General features: G+C 40.1%; 1 protein-coding gene across 2 annotated transcripts in view; it reads left to right on the top strand.

Annotated features, from left to right (window-relative positions):
* LOC311047592 (cadherin EGF LAG seven-pass G-type receptor 1-like) overlaps window positions 1-14306 on the top strand; it is a 60846-nt gene that overhangs the window by 25759 nt on the left and 20781 nt on the right. For both annotated transcript variants that reach the window (XM_084060351.1, XM_084060350.1), the window contains exons 6-14: window positions 5660-5817; window positions 6998-7161; window positions 7458-7583; window positions 8512-8678; window positions 9409-9480; window positions 9659-9772; window positions 10223-10336; window positions 10713-10887; window positions 12417-12558. In XM_084060351.1, coding sequence (XP_083916477.1) covers window positions 5660-5817; window positions 6998-7161; window positions 7458-7583; window positions 8512-8678; window positions 9409-9480; window positions 9659-9772; window positions 10223-10336; window positions 10713-10887; window positions 12417-12558 — 1232 coding nt within the window. The remainder of the gene's footprint in view (window positions 1-5659; window positions 5818-6997; window positions 7162-7457; window positions 7584-8511; window positions 8679-9408; window positions 9481-9658; window positions 9773-10222; window positions 10337-10712; window positions 10888-12416; window positions 12559-14306) is intronic.

Raw genomic sequence — 14306 nt, 5'->3', positions numbered from 1 at the left:
TTTATCCTCAATGTCTGTAAACTAAGGACTTAATTCAGTATTATTCCATGATGAGGTGTACTTTTGTGCCAGCAATCATTTTCAAAAACCTTTTTTGAGACAAAGTTTCAGTTTTATAGGGCAAAGATCTAATTTTGGAATAAGACTATTCTCTCTTTTTAATTGAAAGGAGCTGTACAGCAATTATTTTATGCAAAGACATGACAGTATAGTCAATCCTAAATGCAAGTGCTAACCCACAATTAGGCTGAGAATGCTGTCAACACCTATGACATCATCATCCTGTCATAAAGCAAGATCTTACAACTCATATGAAGATGGGCCTGTTTCTTCTGTTTTGTGGGGGCGTGGAGGGTTTTAGCCATGTCTCACCCCTGTGTAATCATCAGACAAAGACAGGCCAAAGGTTCATCACACTAGTTTACCTACTTTTGTACTGTTCCATCTAAAAACTATGGACTCATGCTGTGTACCATGAGGAATGTGTATTTCTAAACAAACAGTTTACAATATGATTACATACTGTACGTTGATACAAGGCACTGATTTTACATCAGAATAAGTGTGTGTGTGTGTGTGTGTGTGTGTGTGTGTGTGTGTGTGTGTGTGTGTGTGTGTGTGTGTGTGTGTGTGTGTGTGTGTGTGTGTGTGTGTGTGTGTGTGTGGTGCGTGCGTGCGTGTATGTGTGCATGTCTTTGTATATGAGTTAGGCTAATCTTTGCTCAAATATCTTAGAGGACTACTCATGTTACCACTGTCAATTATTCTACATCATGTTCATCATCATTTTCCATCATTTGTTTGAAATCTATACCACAGAATATACGTAGAAAGAATACTGTAGGCTATCAGTCGTTTCTCAGCTATCGAGAACAAAGTTACATACGTTGACTGAAGGACTTTCACTTGGCCATAGTCATGACCGTAATGTATAGCTTTGAGACACCTCTCCTGTTCTGTCACTGGACAATAGGCTAGTATGTAAGATTATGCCCTGCGGCTAAGTTAGCAAATATGCTTGTTGATGTAAGGTGTATAGATACTGCTAGTTTTACACAGATGTGACAGGATGCCACTGGAGTTAACGTTAGGCTTTAGTCATGCAAGGATACTTCATTACAGACCTGGAGGTACGGCACATGTCACTGAATGGAAAGGGTCTCTGTAGCAGTGATTCAATACTGGTGCACCGGAGTGATAGAAGCCCCCCTTTAGAAACTGTTGCTCCATGTTCCATACAGAAACATACTGTAGGAATCGTACACTAAATATACAAAATATTGCAACTACTTTGGTATTTAACTTGTCATCTACAGCACCTCTTCAACTGAATATAATAGATACAATTATTACTATTAAAGAATCATATATTTTGCTTGGTCTCAGTACCTAAATGCTACTTATACCACTAAGATGATCATAATAACATTCTTGTAACCTCTTATTTGAGGACAATTATTATTAAGACTCCTAGTTGTTTCAATGTACAGATTGTTTATTTTTTGATATTACACTGTTTAGACTGATGATAGGTTCTTGGTTTACCGCGTTTAGATCCTAGATGATTTCTATGCATTTGATGTAATTACCTCGTGTTTACCTTGCTTACTGTAGATCAATAATTCTTCTGGTGATGGTAGAAATGTAATGTGGAAGTGTTCTTCATACAATCATTCTGTACAGTAAAACATTACATTTCTGGCTACGTTAACACTTAATCATATTGACACTGGTCATGTTGTTTCACCCAGAATACCAATTTTCCACTTCAGAAGTTCAGGGATAAACAACGTCTCTGGATTACTGTGCTTTATGTCATAACTCATAATCCATTGTGACCCCAAATTACATTGACGGTTGTACAGTAAAGTGATTAGCAGAGAACAGCTGTTCCCTTTGTCTCACTTGTCCATTGAGGAGAATGCAGCCTGGTTCTGGTTTGTAGCATTTAAATTGATCTTCTTTTTCTCGCAATCTTCACAATTGTCCTTAAATCATCTGGCTTACTGATACAGTCAGCAGCACATACATTATGTTGACCACCCCACACATTTGACATTATATTGTGTTATCTTTCTTGTTCACTGATAGTTGACAGTAAAGATTATGATAGAAGATAATAAAAGCTTCATGTGCTTTATATTTACTAGACCATACCCGGTGAAGGGCGCGCGTCCCCTCGTATATATATAAAAATTTGCTATATAAAAGAGCAAAATAGGCTTGCTATTTTCTGTTGCCCTGCAGCAGGCTTGAGTATATTTTTGATGGCATTTTACACCACTAACAACATTAATCAGAGAATCACACGTCTTTGTCACAACTCGTGTTTTGTCTTTTTTAACCAACACAGTACAAAGTACTGGACACACAGATGACACACAGGTCATAGATGACTCAGGTCATAAACCTGGAAATACAGGAAAATAAACATTGTATTACCATATATTCATAGCATATATGATTCACAATTAAACAGCAGGTAATGTAGCACAGTCTATCACAGTAGAACCGAAATAGCAGAAAATGACTACAATACCCATGAGGCATTCTGAACCATGAGCCAACAACGCGTCGCCCCAGCTACCATTAAGTTACAGTGTCCAAGTTACAATACACAAAATACACCAAAATAATACTTTTCAATGGACTACTTGGGTAGCACTGATAATATTAACCACAGTAAGGTTCATAAAGTGTGTTGATGAAACGTTTACATTGTTGATTAAGTCACGATGACGACGTTAGCATTAGCGTTAGCCGCATGCTAGCGCCAAATGTCCGTTAGCTTAGCATCACGCTAACGGCTCATAGTAACTTGGTTTGGCTAATAAACATTAATCCCAACTAACGCCAACACAGTAATGGATGTAAACATACACAGACATGCTTTGGACATTATTATCAGGTTGCATGTTGGTGGTATGGGGTTCGTTTGGTTTGGCCTCGTTTTCATAGACCTCGTTGCTTGTTTCTCTCGCGAAACCTGTGGCCATGTTTCCCATTGAACCCGGAAAAAAACCCTACGTCCGCTGCCACTACTGCTCCCGGTTTGGCTACAATGGGAAACATGGCCACAGGCTGACTAAATAAGCGATTTAAACGGGTAGTTTCGCTGGCGACCTAAAATATTATGCAGCCGACCAAACCTTAAACATCCGTGCGGTTTAGAATCTACCATTAGTTTTGGGATACGATGTATACAAAAGGGTAAACAGCGGAGCCTTGGCGGACGTTCGCCCGATCCTGTAAGAGAACGACATAGAACCGTTCTTTATGGAGCTAATGTGCATCGTGTGTGGGGAAACAAATTTGGAGTGTTTACTTTCCACAGCAGAGAGTGGGCGGGGTCTATGGTGTAGAGTCGGTGTTGCCATGTCCGCCGATTGTAAGCGCTTTAGGGCCAATGTTGGTGTTATAGGGTTCGTTTGGTTTGGCCTCGTTTTCATAGACCTCGCTGCTTGTTTCTCTCGCGAAACCTGGCACACAACGACGCATGCGCAGTTTGATCGGAGACCCAAGACACCATCCACCCACCCACCGTCAGCTTACTAGAATTATAGTAGGATGGAATGGAAGTTGCTGATAACATACAGCATCAAGTGGACTCTCCACTTGCACTCTGCACTCTCCGGGCAGTTCTATGCACATCCCCCTGTCTTAGTGCTGAGCCAAATTGCAAGAACAGTGAAATCATTAGAAAGGAGGGCTCGCAACTCACTTCTGTAATGCTTAGATACAGCGTTTTGACCCTTAACCTGAAGAAGACCAGTGAAATTCAAAAGTATCTAATAAAGTTTGGAGAATTACAGAAGTGAGTTACGAGCCCGTCCTAAAAATAAATAATTCATCAATAATTGTGTAGTGTTTACCAAACATCGGGTCGCTTGACACATATCCCGCTTTTTAACCTTTACAATTCTTTTTTTCTAAATTAATTTCCCCCTCAAATTGTCAAAGAATTAAAAAAATATTTTCACTATTATAATTAAATTGTGATTTAAGTGCTTTATTTGTATATTTGGGTCCAAATTTCTCTTTTGGGTTTCCAGCTGAAACGTTTTGGAACCCTACTACTTTAGTGGTTGGAGAGACCGTCACTAGTTTGATCCTCACAACAGACGATATCATCTGTCCACCAGCAGCAGCCATGGGTGCTGTCATAGCTTCCTTATAGAAGGCACTGAACCTCCACCTGCCTCCTTATTGTGTGTTGCTCTTGAGAGGGAGTGTCACATAAAACCTTAAAATGTAAAAGACATTACATGGAGCTCCAGTGTTTACTATCTGTCTGCCCACCACAGTCTTGCTTCCCTTAATCCAATTAGACATCAATGTGAAAGGATCTCTGATTCACAGAGCGATTAATGGGCTCTTCACACTGCCGCTCGGCTATCTGCGCCCAAACAAACGTCGCCTTATGCTGCTTTATGCTATTATGCAGCTGTGTCCCAGCGGCATAATAAACCAGTCGGTCCAACCTAAGGCTGGACTTTGATTGCTCTAGAAGCCTTTTGGTGTTTTCAAACCACTTTCAACCTGTCGTCCCTATTTTGGGCTTGTCATTATAGGTGAAAAATTAAAAAACAGATTCAAACTGTTTCTTAAAAAAATCATAAATAAATTCAAGCTCACAGCACATCACAATGTGACACGTTGGGAGTTTGTAGATTGGTTACTTTTCCTATTTGTTGTATGACAATGTATTTAGGGCTTACCGTAAGTGGTTAAAAATGAACCTGTTTGGGATGTCATGGTAGGTCAGTGGGATGCCATTGTACTACGGAATATAATTTAGGCTTAACTTGAGTCATCATGGATTGAAGACTAGCTCATGAACTTTGGGTCTTTCATCTTTCCTGTCCTAGCTGTTGTGAAGTAGAAATTGAACATGGTGAAATGATATATCTGCCGGCTATTCTTGCTTCTTTATTTTGCGTAGGATGACATGGAAAGTTAACAACTTAGACCCTGTATACTTAGCTGGCAAGGTGACCCCCAGGGGTCGATCCTTGGCCCACTCCTTTTTTCCCTCAACACGCCAAATCTCTTCACAGAAAATAGATCTACAAGATCACAACACGTCGAAGCCTTGTGAGCTCATAGATCTTCTATTTTCTCAGAATGTTCATTCAGGGACGTTAGGGCTCAAGTGGTTAAATGCCTTGCTCAAGAGATGTGGGTAGTGAGATCTGCACTGTAAGGATCACACAGTCAGGTTCAAAAACAGCTTTTACCTGATTGTGGAATCTTATGGTCTAGGGTTTCATAGGTGTAATACTAATATGTCAAGTACATTTTTATGTTTTAAATGTTTTGGCAAATTATTTTAGTATTAAATATAATATTTATTTTAATCATTACTTAGAGTTTATTCTATTCTATCTTAGTTGATGTCCTGAATTGATGTGCTTTTAACAGAGCCATTGCAACCTAACTTCATTCTGCTGTGCATCTCTGATGTAATGTTATGAATGCCAATAAAGAGGAACTTGAACTTGCATTCTTTCATCTGTGGGACTGGCTGTCTAAGCACTCTCAGTCCATGTCTCAGTAATGGAACTCATTAAAACTCTTGGGATGTAAACATATACTTCCGTTTCTCTCCCTGAACTCTGTTGTGGTCCTCCTAACGCACATCGCTTGACCTTCTTTCCAGCCCAACATCGGTCGCCTCGGCACCCCCCATGGACCATCAGGAGACAAGGTGGCGGTTGTCGCCGTCGATGACTGTGACATTGCCATGGCGATTCGCTTCGGTAGCCAAATTGGGAATTACTCTTGTGCGGCCCAGGGTACACAGACTGGACTGAAGAAGTGAGTTTGAGTGTGTGTGTGTGTGTGTGTGTGTGTGTGTGTGTGTGTGTGTGTGTGTGTGTGTGTGTGTGTGTGTGTGTGTGTGTGTGTGTGTGTGTGTGTGTGTGTGTGTGTGTGTGTGTGTGTGTGCGCTGCAGCAGCAGCTTGCGTGCTGCTCAATGGCACATGTACGGTATATATATTTATGAATCTATCCACTGTCCTCTCTCCCTCTTTTGTCTTTTTGGTTTCCCCTCTCCCTCTATCTCTTTATCTCTCTTTATATCTCTCTCTCTGTCTCTGTCTGTCTGTCTCACACACACACACACACACACACACACACACACACACACACACACACACACACACACACACACACACACACACACACACACACACACACACACACACACACACACACACACACACACTCTCTCCTTTCACTCTGTCCCTTTATATTCCTCTTGATGCTTGTTGTTCATAATGCCCTCCTTAAATCCATGAGTCTCTATTCTTATGCAAATCTCCCATACAGTATATGACCTCATTTCTTATTCATATTCAAATGCTCCGCTCTGTTTTGTTCTAACAGAAATACTGTACAAAAGAGGGCATTATTTGAATGTATTTTGAATACCTGGTATGTTAGCAGTGGCCATTCAAACAGGGAGTTTTGTGATCAGACACAAGGAAAGACTAATCGCTTAGCATATAAACTTTCTTCTCAAGTGAGAGTATATCCTTCAATAAATCTAAAACACCCTAGGATTTGTAGAAAAAAGTAAAAACTACTTTATTTTACATAGCAGAATTTAATCACTTGAACCCCCTATACTTAGTAAACTAATTTTTAGTTGAGTGGTTAAAAAAATTCACCCTGCTCTCTTTTTTTTACAGCAGACATATGTATGCAAATATAAAAGCGGTCCTCTAAAATTTACAGCACAAATTAACAGTATGTGTAGATAGTTTTTACAGTATGTGTAGATCGTTTGGTAAGAGAGAGCGAGGGAGCACTGTTTAGAGACTAAAACACTCTCTCGCTCTCTTACCAAGCCATCTACACATAAATATCGTGCTGTAAATTATGCTACTTGTATCTGAAAAAAATTAAAGCTATGCTAGATTGTGAGATGTTATGAACGTAATCATGTCCTTAAATGTTTAGATTTAATTTGAGGTTTTTCTGCCCGTCCCTCAGGTCATTAGACCTGACTGGACCGCTGCTGCTTGGTGGTGTTCCCAACCTACCGGAAGATTTCCCAGTTACCAACCGAGACTTTGTGGGCTGCATGAAGGACCTGACCATTGACAGCCAGCCTGTGGACATGGCTAGCTTTATTGCTAACAATGGCACCCTTGCAGGTATGAGACACATCATTGTCTTAACCACATTAACCCTGGTATACAATAACTATTTTGGGCAAATAAAAAAACTAAACAAAAAAAAATAAATGTTTTTTTGTGAAAATTCCAGATGAACAAGCTCACAACGATGCTTTGTGAGCTTGTAAATAATCTATTTTTGCTATTTGTAGTATGACAAAGTATATAGGGATGAAGTGGTTATTTTTCAAATGTAACACTATACAATCTAAGTAGCTTATATTCATAGTTTGGAGGCAGTTGACTGATATTTATTCCATTTCTATTGCACTCAGGTTGCACAGCAAAGAAGGACTTCTGCTCTAATGTTGTGTGTCAAAATGGAGGAATGTGTGTCAATAAATGGGGTACCTACGCTTGTGACTGTCCACTGGGCTTTGGGGGCAAGAACTGTGAACAAGGTAAAATAAAAGTGTGTGTGTGTGTGTGTGTGTGTGTGTGTGTGTGTGTCCTGCCTGCCTGTCAACATTTTTTTGGTTTGGATATAATGTGCGTCATGTGTTCATGCACATGTGTTTACAAGTGCGCACGTGTGTGCATGTCATTGTATTTCACCTCGTGCATTTGTCAGACAAATACAGAATTCCAGTAATTCCCCATGAAGCCCAGCTTTGAGGAAACAGACAGTAAACGCTCATGGGGTCAAGTTTCCTGCCAATGAAACCCTCACATTCCTACATTCCACAATAATACACTGACCTTAACCAAGAGTCCACAGGTTGTCCACAAGACAATACTGCACTGTAAAAAATACTGTGGATATCATTCCTCTACTTAATGTCGCTGATCACTACCCTTGAAACTGGCCTCCGAAGTCAATTACTGTATGCTCGACAACATTTCCGCCATTCTGTTGTGGTTAAATCTATCAAAAGAACAAAATCAGATTAGAAGTAGCTCTACATTTTCCAAGAGCTTAGTTTAGCTTAACTCCATGTTATTGATGAAGGCCACAATCATCTGCTACAGTACATTGCATCCACAACCCATGATCAGTATGGGTCCTTAATTTTAACAGATGCCAAGCTATTGATGTGAACTGTATGTATGCACAGAAGTTTGGACTTTTCTTTGGTATTATCACAGCCTTATGCGAAGAGCCTTACCAATCATTCATAATTTGGATTGTGTATACATTGCATGGAAGGATACATATACAGGTAGATATACTGTATATACACTTCAAACGAGGAAACGTGACATTTTATTTGTACGCAAATAAATATTTCAGGAATACATTTTGAATAATACATTAGTATTTCACAAGTACAGTACTATATCATCATTAACATATGCTCTCTCATGTCTCGATCCTTCCTTCCTGCACAGTCATGCCTTCCCCCCAGCACTTCGATGGCCATGCTCTGGTGTGGTGGCATGAGCCGGATGTCACCATAGCCATCCCCTGGTACCTGGGTCTGATGTTCAGGACCCGGCAGAGTTCTGGGACTCTCCTGCAGGCTAATGCTGGTGACTTCTCCAGGATACACCTGCTGGTGAGCATTGTACTGTCAGTACAGCTGAGGCTTGGACAGTGTTCAAGCTATCTGGAAAATGTCTAATAATGGAATGTTAAAAGTATCAAGGGAATAGAACATAACAACACATCACAACTGTGTTATATCTACAGTATGTCAGGAGTATGCTAAGCTAATGTAGACCTTCTGCTGACAGCATTTTCTTCCTATTTCCCACCCTAATTTTCTTATTATATCGCACACGGTTGTGGGTTGAAATTGTGTATCACACCACTAGGGCAACCAGACTGAGGCCTATTCTCATGAAGGCAATGTAAAGGCAAATTGAAAGGGAAAGGATAATAATACTTAAATGTTTAAATGTTGAACTTCACACAACAAATACACATAGGCCTATTTATCAAAAATAAATGTCTATGATGCCTCTGGAATCAATGTCTTGCACTACAGGCTGGTATAGGAAAATGAAACACCTGGAAAACATTAAGAAATACCAGAGGTGCTTTAAAACAGCTCATTGGCTCTAGTAGTCCCTGCAAAAGACAATGCACTGGGGAAATATGAAATATCTCTCTTTTTCTCTGTCTCGTTCTCTCTCCCCCTTTCTATCTGTCTTTCTGTCTGTCCCTCTCTCTCCTTCTCTTTGTGCCCCCCGCCCCACATCCTTTCCCGCTTTCCCTCTCATCCTTTTCTACCGCTTATCTAATTTCCTACCCTGACAATGACCTCCATGTTGTTGTTTCTCCAGCTGAGCAGCAGACACCTGCGTTTCCAGGTCTTCCTTGGGGTGAAGCGTATCGCCCTGCTGGACTTCACCCAGGTGCGTATAGGGCTGCAACTATCGATTATCTTCTCAGCGATTATTCTATTGATTTATTTTTTAATCAATAAACGATATATATCATTTTTTGAGAATAGTTTTTTCATTACTGTTCTGGGATGGATAATTTGTTATAATCAATTAAATCGATTTATTCGATTAACTGTTACACCCCTAGGTACGTGTCAACGATGGAGAATGGCACCATGTGCTGGTGGAGCTCAAGAGCATCAAAGATGGAAAGGACATCAAATACGTGGCACGGGTGTCGCTGGACTATGGCATGTTCCAGGTATGTTGGCCAGTTAGAACAAAATGATCATAGTATTATTATTATTTATTTTTATTGAAAGAATGGCACAAACTGATCAAGAGGATGAACCATTCTCACCCCACCCCCCTTACTGTCCCCTGTAACCTCTTGTATAAAAAGTTTTGGTCCAGGGACCCTCAGAGACCCTTGAGGGGGTCCCAGGGGGTCCCCAGCTAAAAGACTAATAGTGTCTCTCAGAGAGAGAGTCCGTCGCCTAATGCATACCTAACTGGGGGTCCTTGAAATTACACAGTTTGAGAACCAGTATTCTCACCCTCCACATTTTCCTGTGCATCTATTAACTTTAATCCAACCAGCAAATATGGACATATTGTATCTGTATCTGTACTGTATATGTATATGAAAATACAGGTATCGTTGTACAACACATCCTCGATTAAAACACTGTTTTGTCTGTGTATTCTCCAGAGGTCAGTGGAAATAGGGAATGAGCTGCCCGGGCTGAGGCTGAGGAGTCTGTTTGTAGGAGGTCTGATGAAGAAGGATGGCTCTGTGATGAATGGACTGAAGGGCTGTATTCAGGTGAGGCTCAGAACTAGGGCTGGGCGATATGACTTCAAATCAATATCATGATTATAAGATAAGTGGTTAATCAGACTAATTGATTTTGTCAATGATAACAAATCTTGTGCTGATTCGTTGATATAAGAAATAAACAAAATTATCACACAAAACATCCTGCTTCTCAATTACTCTATTAACCTACAGGAGGAGGAGGATTGAGTCGTTATTGGTTCTAAATATCGGTTTCGATATATTTTCAATTAATTCCCCAGCCCTATTTTGTGTTGTGAGCTTATAGTATAAAAAGGGCTGAAGTGGTTCATATTAATGTATTGTCCACATGAGGCTGAACATTTTATGTTGTTCCTTCTATTCGTTTCCATCCTGCGTCTAGGGAGTGCGAATGGGCGAGACTTCCACGAAGTTGGCCAATGTCAACATGCGCCAGGGACAGAAGATCGGAGTAGAAGAAGGCTGTGAGGTTCCCAACACCTGCAGCTCCAGCGTGTGTCCCCTGCACAGCCGCTGCTCTGATAACTGGGGCTCTCATTCCTGCGTCTGTGAGCCTGGTGAGTCTGTGGACTGTATACGTATTACTTATTATTGTTACTAGTACTACTGTGAGGTGTAACAGCACTTAAACTTCGAGTCAGATGCAGTTTCTTTTATTTATGCTGCAAAAAAATTTGCATTTTAGTCAAAGTCTATTTCTACTTTCTTTGGTGTTTTTAGTACTGACTGTAGCTGAGCACCCACAGCCAAGGAGGCAATCAGACGAAGTGCGCCTGCTCCATATACTACTGTGATGTGTTTTGGATAAAAGCCCATGTTGGAATTTCAGCAGAGTACTAGAGTAGTGACAATTTTTTCAATGAAAAGCTCTGTGGCAACTGGCAATGGATGATTATGTTTTGGACTTAATCCATGTCTATTACATCAGCCAGCATATTAAACACATTTTCATAAAGCATTCATGTACAATACATATTTTGTGAACCGACAGGGTACAGTATAAGTTCCAGTACCCCACTGAGTTTATAGAGTTTAACATAGACATGCGAGCATACAGAGTAGAAGCAATACACAAATAAACAAATGTGTTTTATGAATGATATCTTATATTTGATTGATTGATTGATTGATTGATTTATTGACCCCTGAATACTCACATGAATTTGTAAAGAACAACAGAGGGAAAATGATTGCACAATGGACAGTATTTATCCTTTTTCAATGTATTTGACTTGCTTTGTGTGCACAATAAGTTGATTTGTATGTTGTGAAGGATACTTCCATGCCGCCATTTAGCTATGATATTAAATGAGACTGACCACAGTATACTATACTGTATTGCCAAGCATGCATTCACTGCATCTTGCAGTTTGAGCAGTCGACCTACTCTTACAATTTACAATTTAGGCATTTAGCAAGACGCTCTTATCCAGAGCGACTTACAAGGGTGAGATAGAAGTCAACAAATAACAAGGTAAATAGGCACATAATTAGAGTGCAGGGAGAACAATGTACTGTGATAATGCCTCAAAGATACTACGACAGGGGTCTTCAATGTTTTTCAGTCCAAGGACCCCTTAGCTGAGAGAGAGATGAAGCAGGGATCCCCCTGCAGATTAAACATTTTCATAGATTTCATAGATCGCTTCATAGACTTGTTTGACAGGAGGTTGGATTCATGTTAATGTGTATGTATTCAGACACTTGGTCTGCACTTGGTCTGCTCTTTTTCCCCTCTACACTAAACCGAATAGCCGATCTACAAGCTCACAACGCCTCGCAGCACGAGGCGTTGTGAGCTTGTAGATCTGCTATTTTTGGCTAAAGTTCTCGTCAGAATAGGGATGCTAGGGTTCAAGTGGTTAATGTAAAAAGAAATCCTATCACACAAAGATTTGGCGGCCCCCCCTGTAGTAACTCTGAGGACCCCTAGGGGTCCTGGACCCCCTGTCGAAGACCCCTGTACTAGGATAAACAAATTGAACCTAGTATCTGTCTACACTTGTGCTAAGCATCTGATTGGCCTTTGTGAGTATGCATGTAATGTAACATTGTGAAACACCCTTTCCTCTCCGCCATTTCCCAGGGCACTTTGGCAGGGACTGTGTGGATGCATGTCTCCTCAACCCCTGTCAGCACGTGTCCTCCTGTGTCCGCCAGCCCAGCTCTCCTCAAGGCTACAGCTGCCAATGTGGCGCCAGCTACTATGGAGAATACTGCCAGCAAAAGTCAGTTCATTTCATTTTTTTTTTTTTTGTATTAACCCATTAAGACCTGAGGCCGACTCGTCTTCTGAATCCTAAAGGTTTTCTGAAGAAATATATATTCTATATCAGTGGTGCTCAAATTATTTTATGTCAAGGACCCCCAAAATTATGTATTTGGCCATGGACCCCCATCTCAAAATATTTTGTTCCAGGGTCCCCCGAAGGAAATATTTGAGTTAAAAATATATATTCAAAGATTTGCCAATTTTCATATACTTTGCCTATTTTTGAATAGCCAAAGTATAAAATGGAAGTGGAAGTGGTTAACACTTAACCTGCCAGAGTTATTTCAGATTTTTTGCAGTTTTCTGCCAGAGATTTTTCATTGAAATTAAAAAAGTACTCAGGAGCCGAGATACAGAATTTTTAAGTTTTAAGTTAACAAGGAAGTGGATAGGAGTCTAGATCTTCGAAAAATCATATCTCCTTGGTCTTTGGGTCAAATTTAAAAAAAAAATGTAATAGAAATAAAAATAAATAAAAATGTAAATTGCCAAGCTTTGACTAGCAGTTCTGCCTTGGTGCCTTTGCAATGCCTTTGGATGAAACTCATTGTCTCCCCTATACATAGTAATACAGTCAAGCCCCCAGCAGGGACCCCCCTGACTACACCATATACATTTATGGATGGATGATTGTTATTGCTTAAACATGTAACTTTATAATTTTGTGGGACATCATATGGTATATAGTTGTTAAAACGTTACATAGTGCTGCTTTAAGTGTATTAAGTGTATTTATTGCATTTTATTCGCAAGTAAATTTACACATACCCAGAAAGAGTTTTGTCCTCTCCATCCTCCCATCCTAATGTTCAGGACAGTGGGCAGCTACTGAGCAGCTCCTGGGTTTCAGCTCTTGTTCTTACAGTGCGTTTACAACATCATGCATTGAACTGCTTTCAAGCAGGTGATGCGTTCCCGTGGAAAGCATCACCCTGGTGTTAATCTTCTCTCTGTAATTTTTCCACTTTGATACCTGACTGTGCTGAACAGCTTTGCTTGTTTTAAAGTTGACCCAGAGCATTTTTGAGTCATGTTTTACAACGCTGGAGAGACCATTTCCAGATGGTTTTTTTTTGGGTCGTGCAGATCCTTTCCACTACACAAACCTGAGGTTTGTGTAGTGGAAATTTTAGTTTTACTATGCACACATTTTTGGTAGTTTACTAAAAGGTTTATTGCGTTTTAGAGTAATTGCAAACTAATTTGACTAATTCCATTGATGCTGCCAAGGGGAACAACCTAAAATGTGCTTTCATCTTGGTGCTATACTTCTGCGATTGTTCTGGGCTAGGTTTAGGGTTATGGTTTGAGATCTGGGTTAGGGTTATGATCCACAGAATTGGTCCACTTTGGGTGTTTGTGTGTTTTAGCAGACTTCAATTCTGTTTGTAACAGAATAAGTAACATAAAGAACACGACTATGTATCAATTAGGCTATTCTAGATTACTATAAGATGACCTAATATAGCATTATATACTTTACATTTACATTATTGTTGAATTCTAATGGAGAGCCCATGGGCATAGAATAGATAATCCCTTTATTTTTTAGGAATATCTCTCATTTTAATGTATTTTTTCCCCCCTAAATTATAACTTTAAAACTTTTCAAGCCTTGCTCACAGACACATCACTAGGAAAATTGATGGACACACAGCCTACTGTAGCCTACAATTTATGAGACAGCCCCTAACTACTTGTTAA

Source organism: Gymnoscopelus microlampas (genome assembly GCF_963454915.1).
Source record: "Gymnoscopelus microlampas genome assembly, chromosome: 6".
In the NCBI taxonomy this organism is placed as follows: domain Eukaryota; kingdom Metazoa; phylum Chordata; class Actinopteri; order Myctophiformes; family Myctophidae; genus Gymnoscopelus; species Gymnoscopelus microlampas.
The sequence above is the reverse complement of the archived record's forward strand: the minus strand, read 5'-3'. Positions and strand labels throughout refer to the sequence as shown.